This window comes from Eulemur rufifrons, chromosome 17, assembly GCF_041146395.1.
Source record: "Eulemur rufifrons isolate Redbay chromosome 17, OSU_ERuf_1, whole genome shotgun sequence".
Lineage (NCBI taxonomy): Eukaryota > Metazoa > Chordata > Mammalia > Primates > Lemuridae > Eulemur > Eulemur rufifrons.
In genome coordinates, this window is record NC_090999.1 from 76,508,277 (window position 1) to 76,522,506 (window position 14,230).

Consider the following 14,230-nt stretch of genomic DNA (forward strand, 5'->3'; position numbering starts at 1 on the left):
CCCATAGGGAGAGGTATGAAGTGTGGTAAAGGAGGTTGCAAAGGGAAGAAAGGAGATGAGTGACCATGTGACGAACAGTAAACTGGGAGTAAAGTCAACAGTGCACTGAAAATGAAAAATGTAGGGAGATTTTCATATTTACATGCATTTTATTCAAAGGAAATATCAGGTAGATTGTAAAGTGAAAATAAGCAACATCTGACTTGCAGAAGAATCCTGCTGGTTTTCTGGTCAATCTCTGATCCCATCACTTTCAGTTAAGTAGTGGCCGTGGCATTGACCAGTATAAAAACCCAAGGTACCATACACCACTTCTGTTGCCAAAGGCACCTCGCCTTGCCCAACCTCAGTTTCCTGATGTGCTCTAACAGTTGATGGTTCCATTTCTATTATTGTATGCAAAATTTTACAACAAGCTACAGACTGTCCCACTCTCCTGCCATCAGAACACTCAATGTTTTAAAGCAGGTGGTGACATTCAGCTTCTCCTTTAGAAAATGAATTTTTCATATGCCTATTACTAATATATAGGCTATTTCTGGGCTTTTTTTTTTTCTTCGAGGTGGAAGAGAGTCTGAAATGCCAGTTCCTTTCTTAAAAGTAACCAATTTGGACTACTCTTTTTAAAATTCAGAAGTTATACCCATTGGCCACAGATTAACATGTGGTTAGATTACTTTCCAAAAGAGAAGTACTAGAAGCATTTGAGAGTCATTATAGAAGGTGGCAGAAATTACAGACTCTGGGCCGGGGCTGCTGTTCAATTCCTGCTTTCTTCCATTTACTGGTTACGTGACCCAGGGCAAGTCACTTAACTTTCTGGGCCTTGGTTTCATCATCTGTAGGAAAGGAGATCATAACTGCAGTAGTTACTAAGTGACTTAATATATGAAAAGTGCTTCAAATAGTGCCTGACACATAGTAAATACTATATAAGTTGTTTCTAGGCGAACTAAATTGAATGGCTTTTATATTCCTAGGAAGAGAAAATTGTCAAATAGTTTATTCTAATTAGAAGGAGGGAAAAAGACATTGATTCTCCACCACATAGTTTCAGAGGCTAAATTCAAGTTTGCTATGCTGAAAGTGCAGTTTTATATGTGTGTGTGGCTAACATTTATTAAGCACTTACTATTTTCTATGTATTGTGCTAAGCAATGTACATATTTAATTTTCACAAAAACCTTATGAGGTAGGTACTATTATTCCCAGTTTACAAATGAGAAAACTGAAGCTAAGTAAAATTCTAAAGGTCCAAGAGCTGGTAAATGATGTACTTAAAAGTTGGTGCTTTTACCACACACAAAAATCAACTCAAAATGAATTAAAGACGTAAACATAAGACCCAAAACTAGAAAACTACTTGAAGAAAACACAGGGGAAATGCTTCAGGACATTGGTCCAGAGGCAAAGATTTAAGACTTTAAAAGCACAAGCAAAAGAAACAAAAATAGACAAATGGGACTATATATTAAAATAAAATGCTTTTGCAAAGGAAACAATCAACAGAGTGAAGAGACAACTTGAAGAATGGGGAAAAATATTTGCAAACTATTCATCAGAGCAGGACTAAAGTCCAGAATATATAAGGAACTCAAACAAGAGCAAACAAACAAAATAATCAGATTAAAAAGTAGGCAAAGGACCTGAACAGATACTTCTCAAAAGAAGACAACAAATATATGAAAAATGCTCAGTATTGCTAATCATCAGGGAAATGCAAATCAAAACCACAATTAGATACCATCTCATCGCAATTAGAATGGCTATCAAGAAGACAAAAATAACAAATATTGACGAGAATGCAGAGAAAAGGGAACTCTTATATGCTGTTGGTAAGAACGTAAGTTAGTACAACCATTATGTGTACTGTGTGGAGGTTTCTCAAAAAACTGAAAATAGAATATATAATCTAGCAATCCCACTACTGGGTGTTTTTCCAATGGAAAGGAAATCAGTATATCAAAGGGATACCTACACCCATAAGTTTATTACAGCATTATTCACAATAGTTAAGGAATCATCCTAAATGTCCATCAACAGACAAATAAGGAAAACATGGATACATGTAAACAAGGAAATACTATTCAGCCATAAGAAAGAATGAAATCCTATTATTCACGACAACACAGATGAGACTGGAGGACATTATATTAAGCAAAACAAGTCAGTCCCAGAAAGATAAATACTATGTTCTTTCATATGTGAGAGCTAAAAAAAAATTTGAGCTTGTGGAAGTAGAGAGTAGAATGGTAGGTATTAGAGGCTGGGAAGGGTGGGAGATGGAGGAGGATGGAAAGAGGTTGGTTAATAGGTACAAAAGCTAGATAGGAGGAGCGAGCACTGGTATTCTGCAGCACTGTAGGATGAATACGGTTAACTATAATTTATTGTATATTTTCAAAGAACTAGAAGATTTCAGTGTTTACAACACAGATGATAAATGGTGATGGGTATGATAATTACCCTGATTTGATCATTACACATTGTATATACATGTCAAAATATCACTCTTTGTCCCATATACATGTATAATTATTTAGATGTCAACTAAGAATAAAAGGGGGAAAATAGAAAAATGTTATCACAGTTCTCAGTAAATATAAAAATATGTAAATAAATCTGCCTAGCAATAAAGTTGGCCTGTATGGAGGAAAGTAGTAACATTTTCTAAAGGACATAAAATCATATTTGAGTAAATGTCAGAACAAGAAACATACAGCTAAAGCCAGGTTTGTGAATACATACATACATGTGGTACAAATGCATTGAATAAGGGTATATCTCAATTTGTAACAATGGGTCTTGAATGGGATTATCAAAGACTGAATGGATATTTACTTTTGGTCACATTCTTTTGTGTTGTTTAAATTTTTGAAGAGCATGTATTTATGTATAAATGATATAAAAATCTTTAGAAAAGAATGTGTACTTATATTTTTAAAAGTTGGTGCTTCTATACTATGCCCAAAAATATGCTTGCAAGTATCTAAATATATACATATTATGCAATAATAAGATATTATAATTCCCTCTTTATCAGAACATGGTAAAGCAAATGAAGTGTGCTCCATTTATTTCCCACTACCTGGGTTGTTGGTTTTAATCAGAATGAGGAAACTTCAAGGCCTTAAAGAGGTTTTCTCATCCTAAGTGCTAGTAGTTGTTTGTGGCTCAGTATTATCCAGACATGGTGGAAATATTTCTTGTATTACAAAAAAAAAAAAAAAAAAAAGTAAATATTTTCTCTAACTCGTTTTCTACGTGAGGAATAAATCCTGACTTTGTGGAATCGTAGCTTATAAGTAGTAAACAACTTGGGCCAAAGCAGCATTGCAAAGGAGAACACTGGCTCAGCCAGCCTCGTGGTTATTCCTGGCTTACTGTGTCTGCTGCAAGAGTGAACATCGCCACAAAACAAGGTACCCAGATAGCTTTCCAGATAGTGAAGAAAATGCACTCATCTCCATTGCCTGCTGGCACTGGAGTTTCTGTAACTGCTCTCTGTTCTCATTTGATCCTTAATTAGCCTATCTCGTATCGTGTATGACTTGTGAGACAGCTATGGTACACACTCAAAAGGTTGGCTTTGAATCTTCAAATAAGATTACTCAGCAGACATAAGTGGAACATTTCCATCTCCTTTTGGCAGTGAGCAGCCTTTGCTGTTATATCCTTCTGCATGTGGTGAGATATAGCTATCTCTGATACCTCCTGCGAATGACAATGCCAGCCTATTATGGGATTTCTCACCTCTGAATTTCTACGGGATTTGCTGTCTGTAACACACAGGCTCACACTGGTGGTTCTCTAGCAGTTTCTTATGTGAAGAGGCAGGGAGAACTAGTGTGTCTGACTCAGGCCTGGGCAATAGTAGGCTTAATAAGGAAGGGAATGGAGAGAAAAGAAGGAAGAAAGGTATATGTCTGCCTTGTCTCCCAAATTAGATTGTCAGCTTCTCAGCCAGAGACCATATCCCTTTTCCTATCTCCTTTATTAGAATATTAGGCAAACATTGAGTATGCAGTGCATGCTTATGGCCTAAGGTTTTATTTAATTCATAGATTATCTCAAAAAGATACGATTTCCATTCACTTGAACTTAATACAGCCCAGAGGAAGTAGCATTTTCTGTAAATGTTATTGAAATTTTATTTACAATGAATTGAAAGTATCTCTAAATTAGTTTTTAATTGGCCCCTCAAAACTATAATCCTCATTTCAGAGGACAAATCTCTAAGCTGGTGGTACAATGAAGATAGTTATGACAACAAAAGTATATGTAGTTGTAAAATATAGGTATTACTATAAGGAAAGTACAACAATGAAATCCCATAAATGACTAAAATGCTACAGTGAATAAAAACTCATTCTGACCAAGGGTAGTGGCATTTAGCCCACTAAGGTTGGAAGGTACATGCTATGGTGTCATTGTACCTCTGTCAAAAAATTAGTTTAAAAAAAATGAGTTGACTGTATATGAATGGATCTACTTCTGGATCTTCTCTCTAGTCTGTTCAATTGAGCTATATATTTTTTACCAGTACCAAACTGTATTGATAACTATAGTTTTCCAGTAGGATTTGAAATTAGGTTAGGCAAGTCCTTCAACTTTGTCCGTCTTTCTTAAAATTACTTTATCGTAGAACCCTTGCATTTCCATATAGATTTTAGAATCAGCTTATCTGATTCAACAAAGATATCTCCTATAATTTTGATTGGGAGTATTTTAAATCTATAGATCACTTTGAGAAGAATTTCCATCTTGATATTGAGTCTTCTACTTCATGAATAAGGAATATCTTTCCATTTATTTACATATTTATGATTTTTTTCAGTCAAGTTTTATACTTTTAAGTGTAAGGACTGACTTGTCTTTTGTTAGATTTATTGTAGGTATTCACCTTATTGGTGCTACTGTAAATGGAATTTGTTAAGATACAATACTTTTTGTATATTACAGTAATGCTTTTTGTATATTAATCATTTCTTAAAACCTTGTTAAATTCATTTATTATAGTTCTTGTGATAAAAATTCCCTGAGCTTTTCTGTTATATAAAAAATATCAGATCGGCAAATAGTTTTATGTCTTCTTTTATGTTTTGTTTCAAAGACTAGGACCTCCAGAACAAAGATCTCTTTGAGTACAAGTGTTGAAAGCAGGCATCTTTGTCTTGATCTCAGTGAAAAACAATTTAGTCTTTCACCATTACGTGTGATGTCAGTGATGGAATTTTTTGTATATGTCCTTTGTCAGGTTGAAAAGTTCCCTAATATTTCTAGTTTGTTGAGAGTTTTATGAATGGGGTTGAAAATGCTTTTTCTGCATTGGTTGGAATTATCACCTGTTTTCCTCCTACATTCTGTTAGTCTAGTGAATAATACTGATTACTTTTCAAATGTTAAACCAACCTTGCATTACTAGAATAAGCTCCACTTGAGCATGATATGTCATCCTTTTTATATACAGCCCTTTGTATCCATGGATTCCACCAACCAAAGATGGAAAATATTTGGGAAAGAAATGGATGGTTGTGTCTGCACAGAACCTGTACAAACTTTTTCCTTATCACTGTTCCCTGAACAATACAGTATAACAATTATTTACATTGTATTAGGTATTATAAGTAATTTAGAGATGATTTAAAGTATACAGGAGGATGTGTGTAGTTCATATGCAAATACTATGCCATTTTATATCAGGGACTTGAGCATCCTCAGATTTTGGTATCCAAGGGACGTTCTGGAACCAATCCCACACAGTATACCAAGAGACAACTATATATGAATTTGATTATTGAATGTGTCCCCCGCTATAATTAGGCTTTTTGTTTTGTTCACCACTGTATTCCATGGCAGAAAAGGGTGATCAGGAAAGACCTGAAGAGAGGGAATTGGGGGTAAGAATGAATGAAGAGGAGTCAGCTATGCAAAAATATAGGACAACACTCCAGGCAAAGGGAATGGCTAAGTGCAGAGGTGGAAATAAGCTTACCTCATTTAGGGAATCATCCTGAATTTGGGGACCAAAAAAAAAGCACAGTATAGCTGAGATACAGTAAATGATGGGGAGAGTGGAACAAGATGAGGTGAGAGACAGGGCCAGATTATCATGTAGGGTTTTGCCTGTTGTAGATGCAGTAGAACAAGAGTTGCCAACCTCTCTGGCACTTGAGCCATTTTCCACCCTTTGGGAGGCTCTACGGATAGTCTTTCAGTAGCTACCAGCCACATGTAGCTATTTAAATTTAATTCGCTTAAAAATATATAAAATGAAAAATTCAGTTTCTTAGTGACACTAGTCACATTGAGGTGTCCAATAGCACATGTGGCAAATGGCTGCCTCATTGGACAGCACAGACAGAGAACATTTCATCATCACAAAAAGTACTGCTGGGAAATGCTGCCATAGGAAAGCCAGTCAAAGGAGAAATAATGCCAAGTTTGCATAGCCTTTCTTCTGTGATGTTCTCTTTTAACCCTAGAATCAGTGTTTTTCTATTTAAATGGAAATATATGTGGTGCCTAGAAAACCAGCATGTGGCCTGTTCCATATGCAAATGTTCTTATGGATGATTTTTACCTATGACAGAAAAGATAGGAAGGACTGGTAAATCACAAGCATTCTTAACCTCATTATAAATACATTGCAAATGTAAAAATGCAAAGTGTGGAAGTTATAAATGTGAAAGTGGCTTTCAATTTGTTTTAATAGGTGTTCTCTACGTCTTATTGTAACCTAGGGACCTTGCTGCAAGAAACTGCCTAGTAGGTGAAAATAATGTTCTGAAAATCAGTGACTTTGGAATGTCTCGTCAAGAGGATGGTGGAGTATATTCATCTTCTGGGTTAAAGCAGATTCCCATTAAATGGACAGCACCAGAAGCTCTTAATTATGGTAAGAATAGACTGGTTTCCTTTTTTCGTGGTAAAAATGGACTGCATCAGCACAAAACATTCATAAGCAATATTGCAGCAGTAGAACAGAACCATTTGAGGATCAATATGAGTAAATATTCATACCTATGAGCACAAACTTAATTCATTGAAATTATTGATCAGATTTCTATATGTAAGAATGCTAGATTAAAAAAGTGGATATAAGCACTTTTAAATATGACTATATATCAGAATTTTTCATTTTATCCAAAAAAAGATTATTTTTACTTGTCAGATTATACACAGTAAAAGTGGCTCTGGACCATTTCTTTTGAATGTCTTATAATTAGCCCAATAACCTCTTCTAATGTTAGGTTCCTAAAATATTAAGTCAATTCTTTAGTTTCTCACTCTGAAATTGACATGTGGTTTCTTTGAATCTCAGTCTCTGGAACTGGTGTAAATCTTGAGGAAAAAGGAGATGGTAATTACATTTTAAAACAGCAGGGATTTTTTTTCACTTGAATTTTCATGTATCATTATAATTGGAAATAAATACAGCTTGCATTATCTGTGGTTGGGATTAAATGGGCCAAAACAAGATGGATAACAGCTCAAGAATTTGGGGGCGGCGGGGGGGGTGGGAAGACCAGAGTCTGCTTTAAGTGAAATTAGAAATTACATTGTCATTAAGGGAAGCAGCATGTGAGCCATGAATTGGTGAGTGGGTATGGTATGTTTTTGAATAAAAATATCATGATTCTTTGATTTAAAATGAAAAATTACTTCATGAAAAATGATTTTTAATTTAGGCATTAAGTTAAAGCAGTTACAAATGCCTTAAATGAAAAAGTTTTTTCTAATTGAGGTGAAATTCATATACCATAAAATTAATCATTTTAAAGTGAAAAATTTAGTGGCATTTAGTACAATTCACAATGTGGTGCACCCAGTATCTAGTTCCAAAATATTTCCATCACTCCAAAATAAAACCCTGTACCTATGAAGCATTCTTCCCCACCCCCACTGTTCCTCCCTTCCCCCAGCCCCTGGCAGCCACCAATCTGCTTTTCGTTTCTGTGGATTTACTTATTCTGAATGTTTCATGTATAATACATGGTCTCTTGCATTTGGCTTCTTTCACTTAGCATAATGTTTTTAAGGTTCATCCATGTTGTAATATGTATCGATACTTAATTCTTTTTAGGACTGAATATTATTCCATTCAATGGACGTACCACAATTTGTTCATTCATCTGTTGTATATTTGGGCAGTTTTCACCTTTTAGCTTTTGTGAATAGTGCTACCCTTGTTCACAGGTACCTGTTTTCAGTTATTCTGGTTATATACTAGGAGTTATGTGGTAATTTTATGTTTAGCCTTTTGAGGAAATATTAATACCAAATTTTTTCCAGATAAAGCTTTTGAATGTAATTGGTTTGTAAGTTGGTTGTGGCTGGTACAGATACCTCAAGATACTAATCCTCCACCCTTAGTTTATCTTCGTGTGTGCTAGCAAGAGAGGTTTCTTCTGATTGCAAACTAATTCCACTATTCCTCAGAATCTAGCGAAAACAGCAGACCTGCTATTTTCCATAACGGTTTTTCTTTGGGGTGGTGGTTATTACTCTACGGTAGGATTATATTACTAAGGGGAACAGTCATAGGATAAAAGATAGGATTTAGCCAGGCGCAGTGGCTCACGCCTGTAATCCTAGCACTCTGGGAGGCCGAGGCGGGTGGATCGCTTGAGGTCAGGAGTTCGAGACCAGCCTGAGCAAGAGCGAGACCCCCCGTCTCTACTAAAAATAGAAATTATCTGGCCAACTAAAATATATATAGAAAAAAAAAATTAGCCGGGCATGGTGGCACATGCCTGTAGTCCCAGCTACTTGGGAGGCTGAGGCAGTAGGATCGCCTAAGCCCAGGAGTTTGAGGTTGTTGTGAGCTAGGCTGACGCCACGGCACTCACTCTAACCTGGGCAACAAAGCGAGACTCTGTCACAAAAAAAAAAAAAAGATAGGATTTAGATTTATACAGAAGGTTTTTCAGCACCCAAGGGAGATATAACTGGACTTAGGAGTCCCTGAGGTCTTACCAGTAAATAATCCAACCCTCCAGAATTTGTTCTTAACCCAGTTTGCCAGATTCTCTACATTATGTAGCCATTAAAAGTCCTCTTACTATTAAGCAATTCTGCCTCTCCTTCACAGTGTATTTTAGTTGAATTTCAAGTTGACTAAAGCAATATATTTATAAATTGAAGTTCTAATTCTGAATACCTCTAACAGACCTAAAGTAAGCATTTTGTTAGCAGTGAGGGACATTTTTTAGCAGTCTTTATTATTATTTGTGATTTTATGAAACAGAACAATTTAGAAGACAAGGAGGGAGAAATTATAGTGGTAGATGAGGGAGGAGTTTGCAGTATTTGTTATCCAATCCAATGAGGGAGTTCCTAAAAGAATCTCTAGGCTTTCTCATGGCAACGTTGAGAAGTAGTTTTAGTTCTCACAGACTAAAATTACTGATGATTGGCCTTAAATCCTAGCATTTTATAACAAGAGGAAATATAAATATCTTATGAAAGTCCTTATTTCTGGTTACTTCTTTCATTTTTTATATAAATATCATTTTGTAATTGATGGTAAGATTTTGCCTCATTTCCAAGAGTGTTTTCCACCGATTTTCTTTACTCTTGCCTCAGAATAGGTAAGATGCTGCTCAAATCTCCCATGAAGTGTGGGGTCAGGGTAAATGAAAGAAACCTCCCTGAAACCTTGTCTTAGGGCCATAGAATTAAAATTACTGTTGTTATTTAATTTTTGAAAAGATGATGCATCCATTAGTTGTGAGTTTACCACCCCCCAACCCCCTAATCCCTGGAGAATATTCACTACCGTGTGAGCACCACAGTGTTGATCAGTCAGTGCCAGTTTGACGGCTAGTATTTGTGGAGCCTGTTCTTCCAATCTTGTGATACCTCCCTTTGGATAATGGGCTCAAGCTCTATCCAGGAAACTCTAAGAGGTGCTAGGTCACTGTCATTTCTTCTAAGTGAGTAGTATTCCATTCATTGTATACATATGATTCCACTCATGAATGAACGGGCACTTAGGCTGTTTCCACATCCTTGCAGTAGTGAATTGTGCTGCCATAAACATTCGGGTGCAGATGTCTTTATTATAGAATGTCTTTTGCTCTTTTAGATAGATGCCTAATAGTGCTATTGCTGGATCAAATGGTATTTCTATTTTTAGCTCTTTGAGGTATCTCCAAATTCTTTTCCACAGAAGTTGCACTAATTTGCAGTCCCACCAACAGTGTAAGAGTGTTCCTGTCTCTCCACATCCTCGCCAGCATTTGGTGTTTTGAGATTTTTCGATAGAGGCCAATCTCACTGGGGTTAGGTGATATTTCATTGTGGTTTTGATTTTCATTTCTCTAATGATGAGAGATGTTGAGCATTTGATGCATATATGTGCTTTTTAAAAAAAAAAAATCAAGCAATACTAAAGGGCCTATAATGAAATATAAGGTCCTCCCCCATCCCTCTCTAGGCATAGAATTCCCCTTCCTAGAAGCAGCTACTCTTATCATATTCTCATACCGTTCTCATAAAGGGTTGAGAATAAGTACTCTGAAATGGGAAGGAGGCAGGATTTTTAGTGAAAAGAGTCCCGCATCACTCATCAGGACCAGATTTCCCAATTACGTCATTAGCTACATGACCTTGGCAAGCCATCCTCTACTCTGCACCTACCTTTCCTAATTTGTAACATGAGAACGACAGGACATTTTCCCTGCAGGATATTGTGAGAGTCAATGAGACATGGAAAAGTAGCAAAATGCTATACAACTGTACGTTACTCTGGGCCAGTTAAAGTTATCCAGCAAAACCAGGTTGAAAAGTCAGGACTATAAGCTTTCATTTCTGGAGTGTGATCTTGGTTTACTTCTTGATGTCTGCCCAGATTTCACCTCACAAAGTAAGATATTTGACAACTTATACTTTCTCAAAGAATTAGTTTTAACTTGTAGCCATTGAATGACTTTCATGAAAAGTATTAAATTATTGGATGCCAACCATGAAGAGAGTTGATATCCAGACAAGAAACTTAATCTTCTTACCAAACAGCACAGTGAATGTCCGTAATTACTGTCTACTGAGGAAGCTAATTCACACAGCTGGAGCTGATAATCAGTAAGTACACTCCAAACTCTGATGTCAGAGCAGTTAGCATAGTGCAGGCATAAAAAAGGTATGTAAAATGAAAACAAGAGTTAAGAATGAGAAAAGGCCATCCTATTGTAAAGCAATGCCACATTTTTAGAGGAGGGGCATTTACAAATCCTGGAGTTAAGGGAGGAAGCTACAAGAGGGAGAGAAAATGAAATCTTTTAAGAAGCCTTTTACACCACTGCAAATGGAATTTAGTTATGACAATGTATGCCCTGTATGTAAAAGTAAATATAACTATGTTAAAAACATCTAGGAAACTCTTAGCCTCGTGGAGAGGCTAGAGATTAGTAAGCATTTTTCTTCCCCTCCCTTGATTTCACATCCATCTCCAGAAAACATCTTATAGTGGGTTTTTATCTCTGTGCTTCTCTAGAAAACTACCCAAAAAATTCTAAGAGCTTAGCTCACGTAGCTCAGTAAAACAGGTGCACCAAGATATTTTGACAAAACAAAGCCACCACGTAATTTAAGGAAGTTGTTTTTGTCAGCCAGCTATGTTAATTTCCACTCTATTCAAAACACACAGAAAAATATATTTTCCATAAATGAAACTATCAGTGGAGAAAATGAGACCTTTAAGCATGTAAGAATATCTGTAAACAGTAATGAGTAAAAAATTGAAGTTAAGGAACTTCCCTTATTGCTTTAAGTTTGTTTGTAATTTTAGAGGAAAGAAAATGATGCAGGCAGAAGACAAAATTGCAGGAGTCCAACTTATTTAATCTCCTAGGTATTGATGTGTACAAATGTGTATCTTTTTTACATAAACCGTCCATCTCATCCAGATACTACAGGGAAAGTAAGCTTGTATTCTGGTTGAGTATTTATTCATGGGCACCGGGGGGTCAGGAGGGAATGATTTGGAAGCTAGTTTGATTAAACTAGCAGCCTGAAGACTGTTCATTTAATTGATAATATTACTAGTCCTGCAATGTAAAACGACTAAAGAGAAGAGGAAGACTAGCTATTGAGTTCCGTTGGCAAGTTTAATACAATCACGTACCCTTTACCAACATTCTGAGAAATGTGTCATTAGGCAATTTCCTGTTTGTGTGAACATAGAGTGTACTTACACAACCCCAGATGGTGTACTCTACTACACACCTAGGCTGTATGATATGGCCTGTTTGCTCCTAGGCTGCAAACCTGTACAGCATGTTACTGTACTGAATACTGTAGGCAGCTGGAACACAATGGTAAGTATTTGTGTATCTAAACGTATGTAAACATAGAAAAGGTAATGCATTGCACTATGATGTTAGGATGGCTACAATGTCAGTAGGCGATAGGAAGTTGTCAGTTCTATTTGTAATCTTATGGGACTACTATATGTGGTCCCTCATTGACCAAAATGTCATTACGTGGCACATGACTGTATGTTAATATATAACTGACATAGACATACATAACCGGAAAGGGCCACCTACTTGTCCTCTGTGCCTCACCTGCTTATGGCGGTTGTTCCCCTTCCAGGGAGATACAGTTCTGAGAGTGATGTGTGGAGCTTTGGCATCCTCCTCTGGGAGACCTTCAGCCTAGGGGTCTGTCCATACCCTGGAATGACAAATCAACAAGCAAGAGAGCAAGTGGAAAGAGGTGAGCCAAAGACACGGGTGGTTATTGTTCACAGCCAGCCAGACTACCAGTGTGTGTACGTGGGGAGGGGGGTTACATACTATTGGGGTACATAGGAGAGCACAGATGTTAGATAAAGCTGCTCTTGAACCCCATGGGAGATCTTACACAACAAAAACACACACATATTTTAAAGGATTCCTTCTATCCCTTCCCTGCCTGGCATAGCATCTTCAAGGTTATGCTGTTTACTGTCTTCAAGGGAAATAGTTAGGGTGGTGTTCCTCAACCTCTTATCTTTGACTCTACCCTAAGTAAACCCCCTAATAATATTGCAAATTGAAATGTAGTTCGTCATCAGGGAGAAGTTTTTGAGACTTTTACAGCACTTTTGAGGATCGGGTTTTGGAGGATGCCTTTGTAATTTCCTTCCTGCCTTCCTCACACATCTGTACACACAGTGCCGGGAATATGAATGTGATTCATATTCATTTTTATTTCACTATTGAATTAGAGTTTATAAAACCCTCATCTCTTCATCTTGAAAAATATGTAGTAGGGATGATTTATTAAAACTCTGCCCACAGCATCTAATTCTGAAAGCAAATATTGGAGCAACTAAAATATGCATTTGTATATGCTGTATCTTACATCAGACTTTCTGACAAAGGAACCAAAAAAGATGTTCTTTAAACTAGAAGGTGAGTCTATGGCTCTATAATATTGAATTCTGCATCAGTGTGCCCTGAAATGGATTTTTTGTTTCTATCTATCTGTAAAATAAGGTACTAAAATTTAAAAGCTGCATAGTGCCCTGTGTGAATATTTAAATCTTATCGCCGTTCTAAATTCTCTGTTCTTCTTCTCTTGGGTCTTCAGGGTACCGGATGTCAGCGCCCCAGCACTGTCCAGAGGATATTTCTAAAATTATGATGAAATGTTGGGATTATAAACCTGAAAACCGCCCCAAGTTCAGTGACCTTCAGAAAGAGCTCACTATCATCAAGAGGAAAATCACATAGTGACGGGACAGTGCCCAGCTCAGCCTTCAGGACTCTGTCCTCCAGTAGATTAATGTTGTTCTCATTAACGATGAGTTTATGCCACGTTACCTGCAACAGTCTTCTAAGGTTATGTTTTTGTTAACTGGGTTTTAAAAAAAATATGTTCTACTTAAAAAATGTCAAAGGTAAATTTGTTAAAGAAACAGCCTTACCAAGAGCTTTATTAGCTAAATCCTGCCATTTCAGGGCACTACAAATAGAAAAGCACAGGCTCTAAATGTGTGAAGGATAAAAGATCTTCTTTACTCCCAGGGCTATTGATGCTTGTACTTTCGGCGCAGCTTGGGGGCTGCTGTCCTGTGCCACCGACCCTACCCAATTGGTGCTATAAACTGCATTGGTAACGCCATGTTTGCAGGACACGTTCCAACCACAGTTGGCTTTCTACTCTGCTAAGGCTAGATTATATTTGTAAACACAATTTTGTATGGGGAATTATTTGGACCTCCTAGGGTTTTCTTTTCTTT

General features: G+C 36.8%; 1 protein-coding gene across 2 annotated transcripts in view; it reads left to right on the forward strand.

Moving 5' to 3' along the window:
* The window catches only part of FER (FER tyrosine kinase), a 395,460-nt gene extending 381,739 nt beyond the window's left edge, over nucleotides 1–13,721 (forward strand). For both annotated transcript variants that reach the window (XM_069492253.1, XM_069492254.1), the window contains 3 exons: nucleotides 6,744–6,898; nucleotides 12,598–12,720; nucleotides 13,579–13,721. In XM_069492253.1, coding sequence (XP_069348354.1) covers nucleotides 6,744–6,898; nucleotides 12,598–12,720; nucleotides 13,579–13,721 — 421 coding nt within the window. The remainder of the gene's footprint in view (nucleotides 1–6,743; nucleotides 6,899–12,597; nucleotides 12,721–13,578) is intronic.
* Nucleotides 13,722–14,230: the final 509 nt, after the last annotated feature.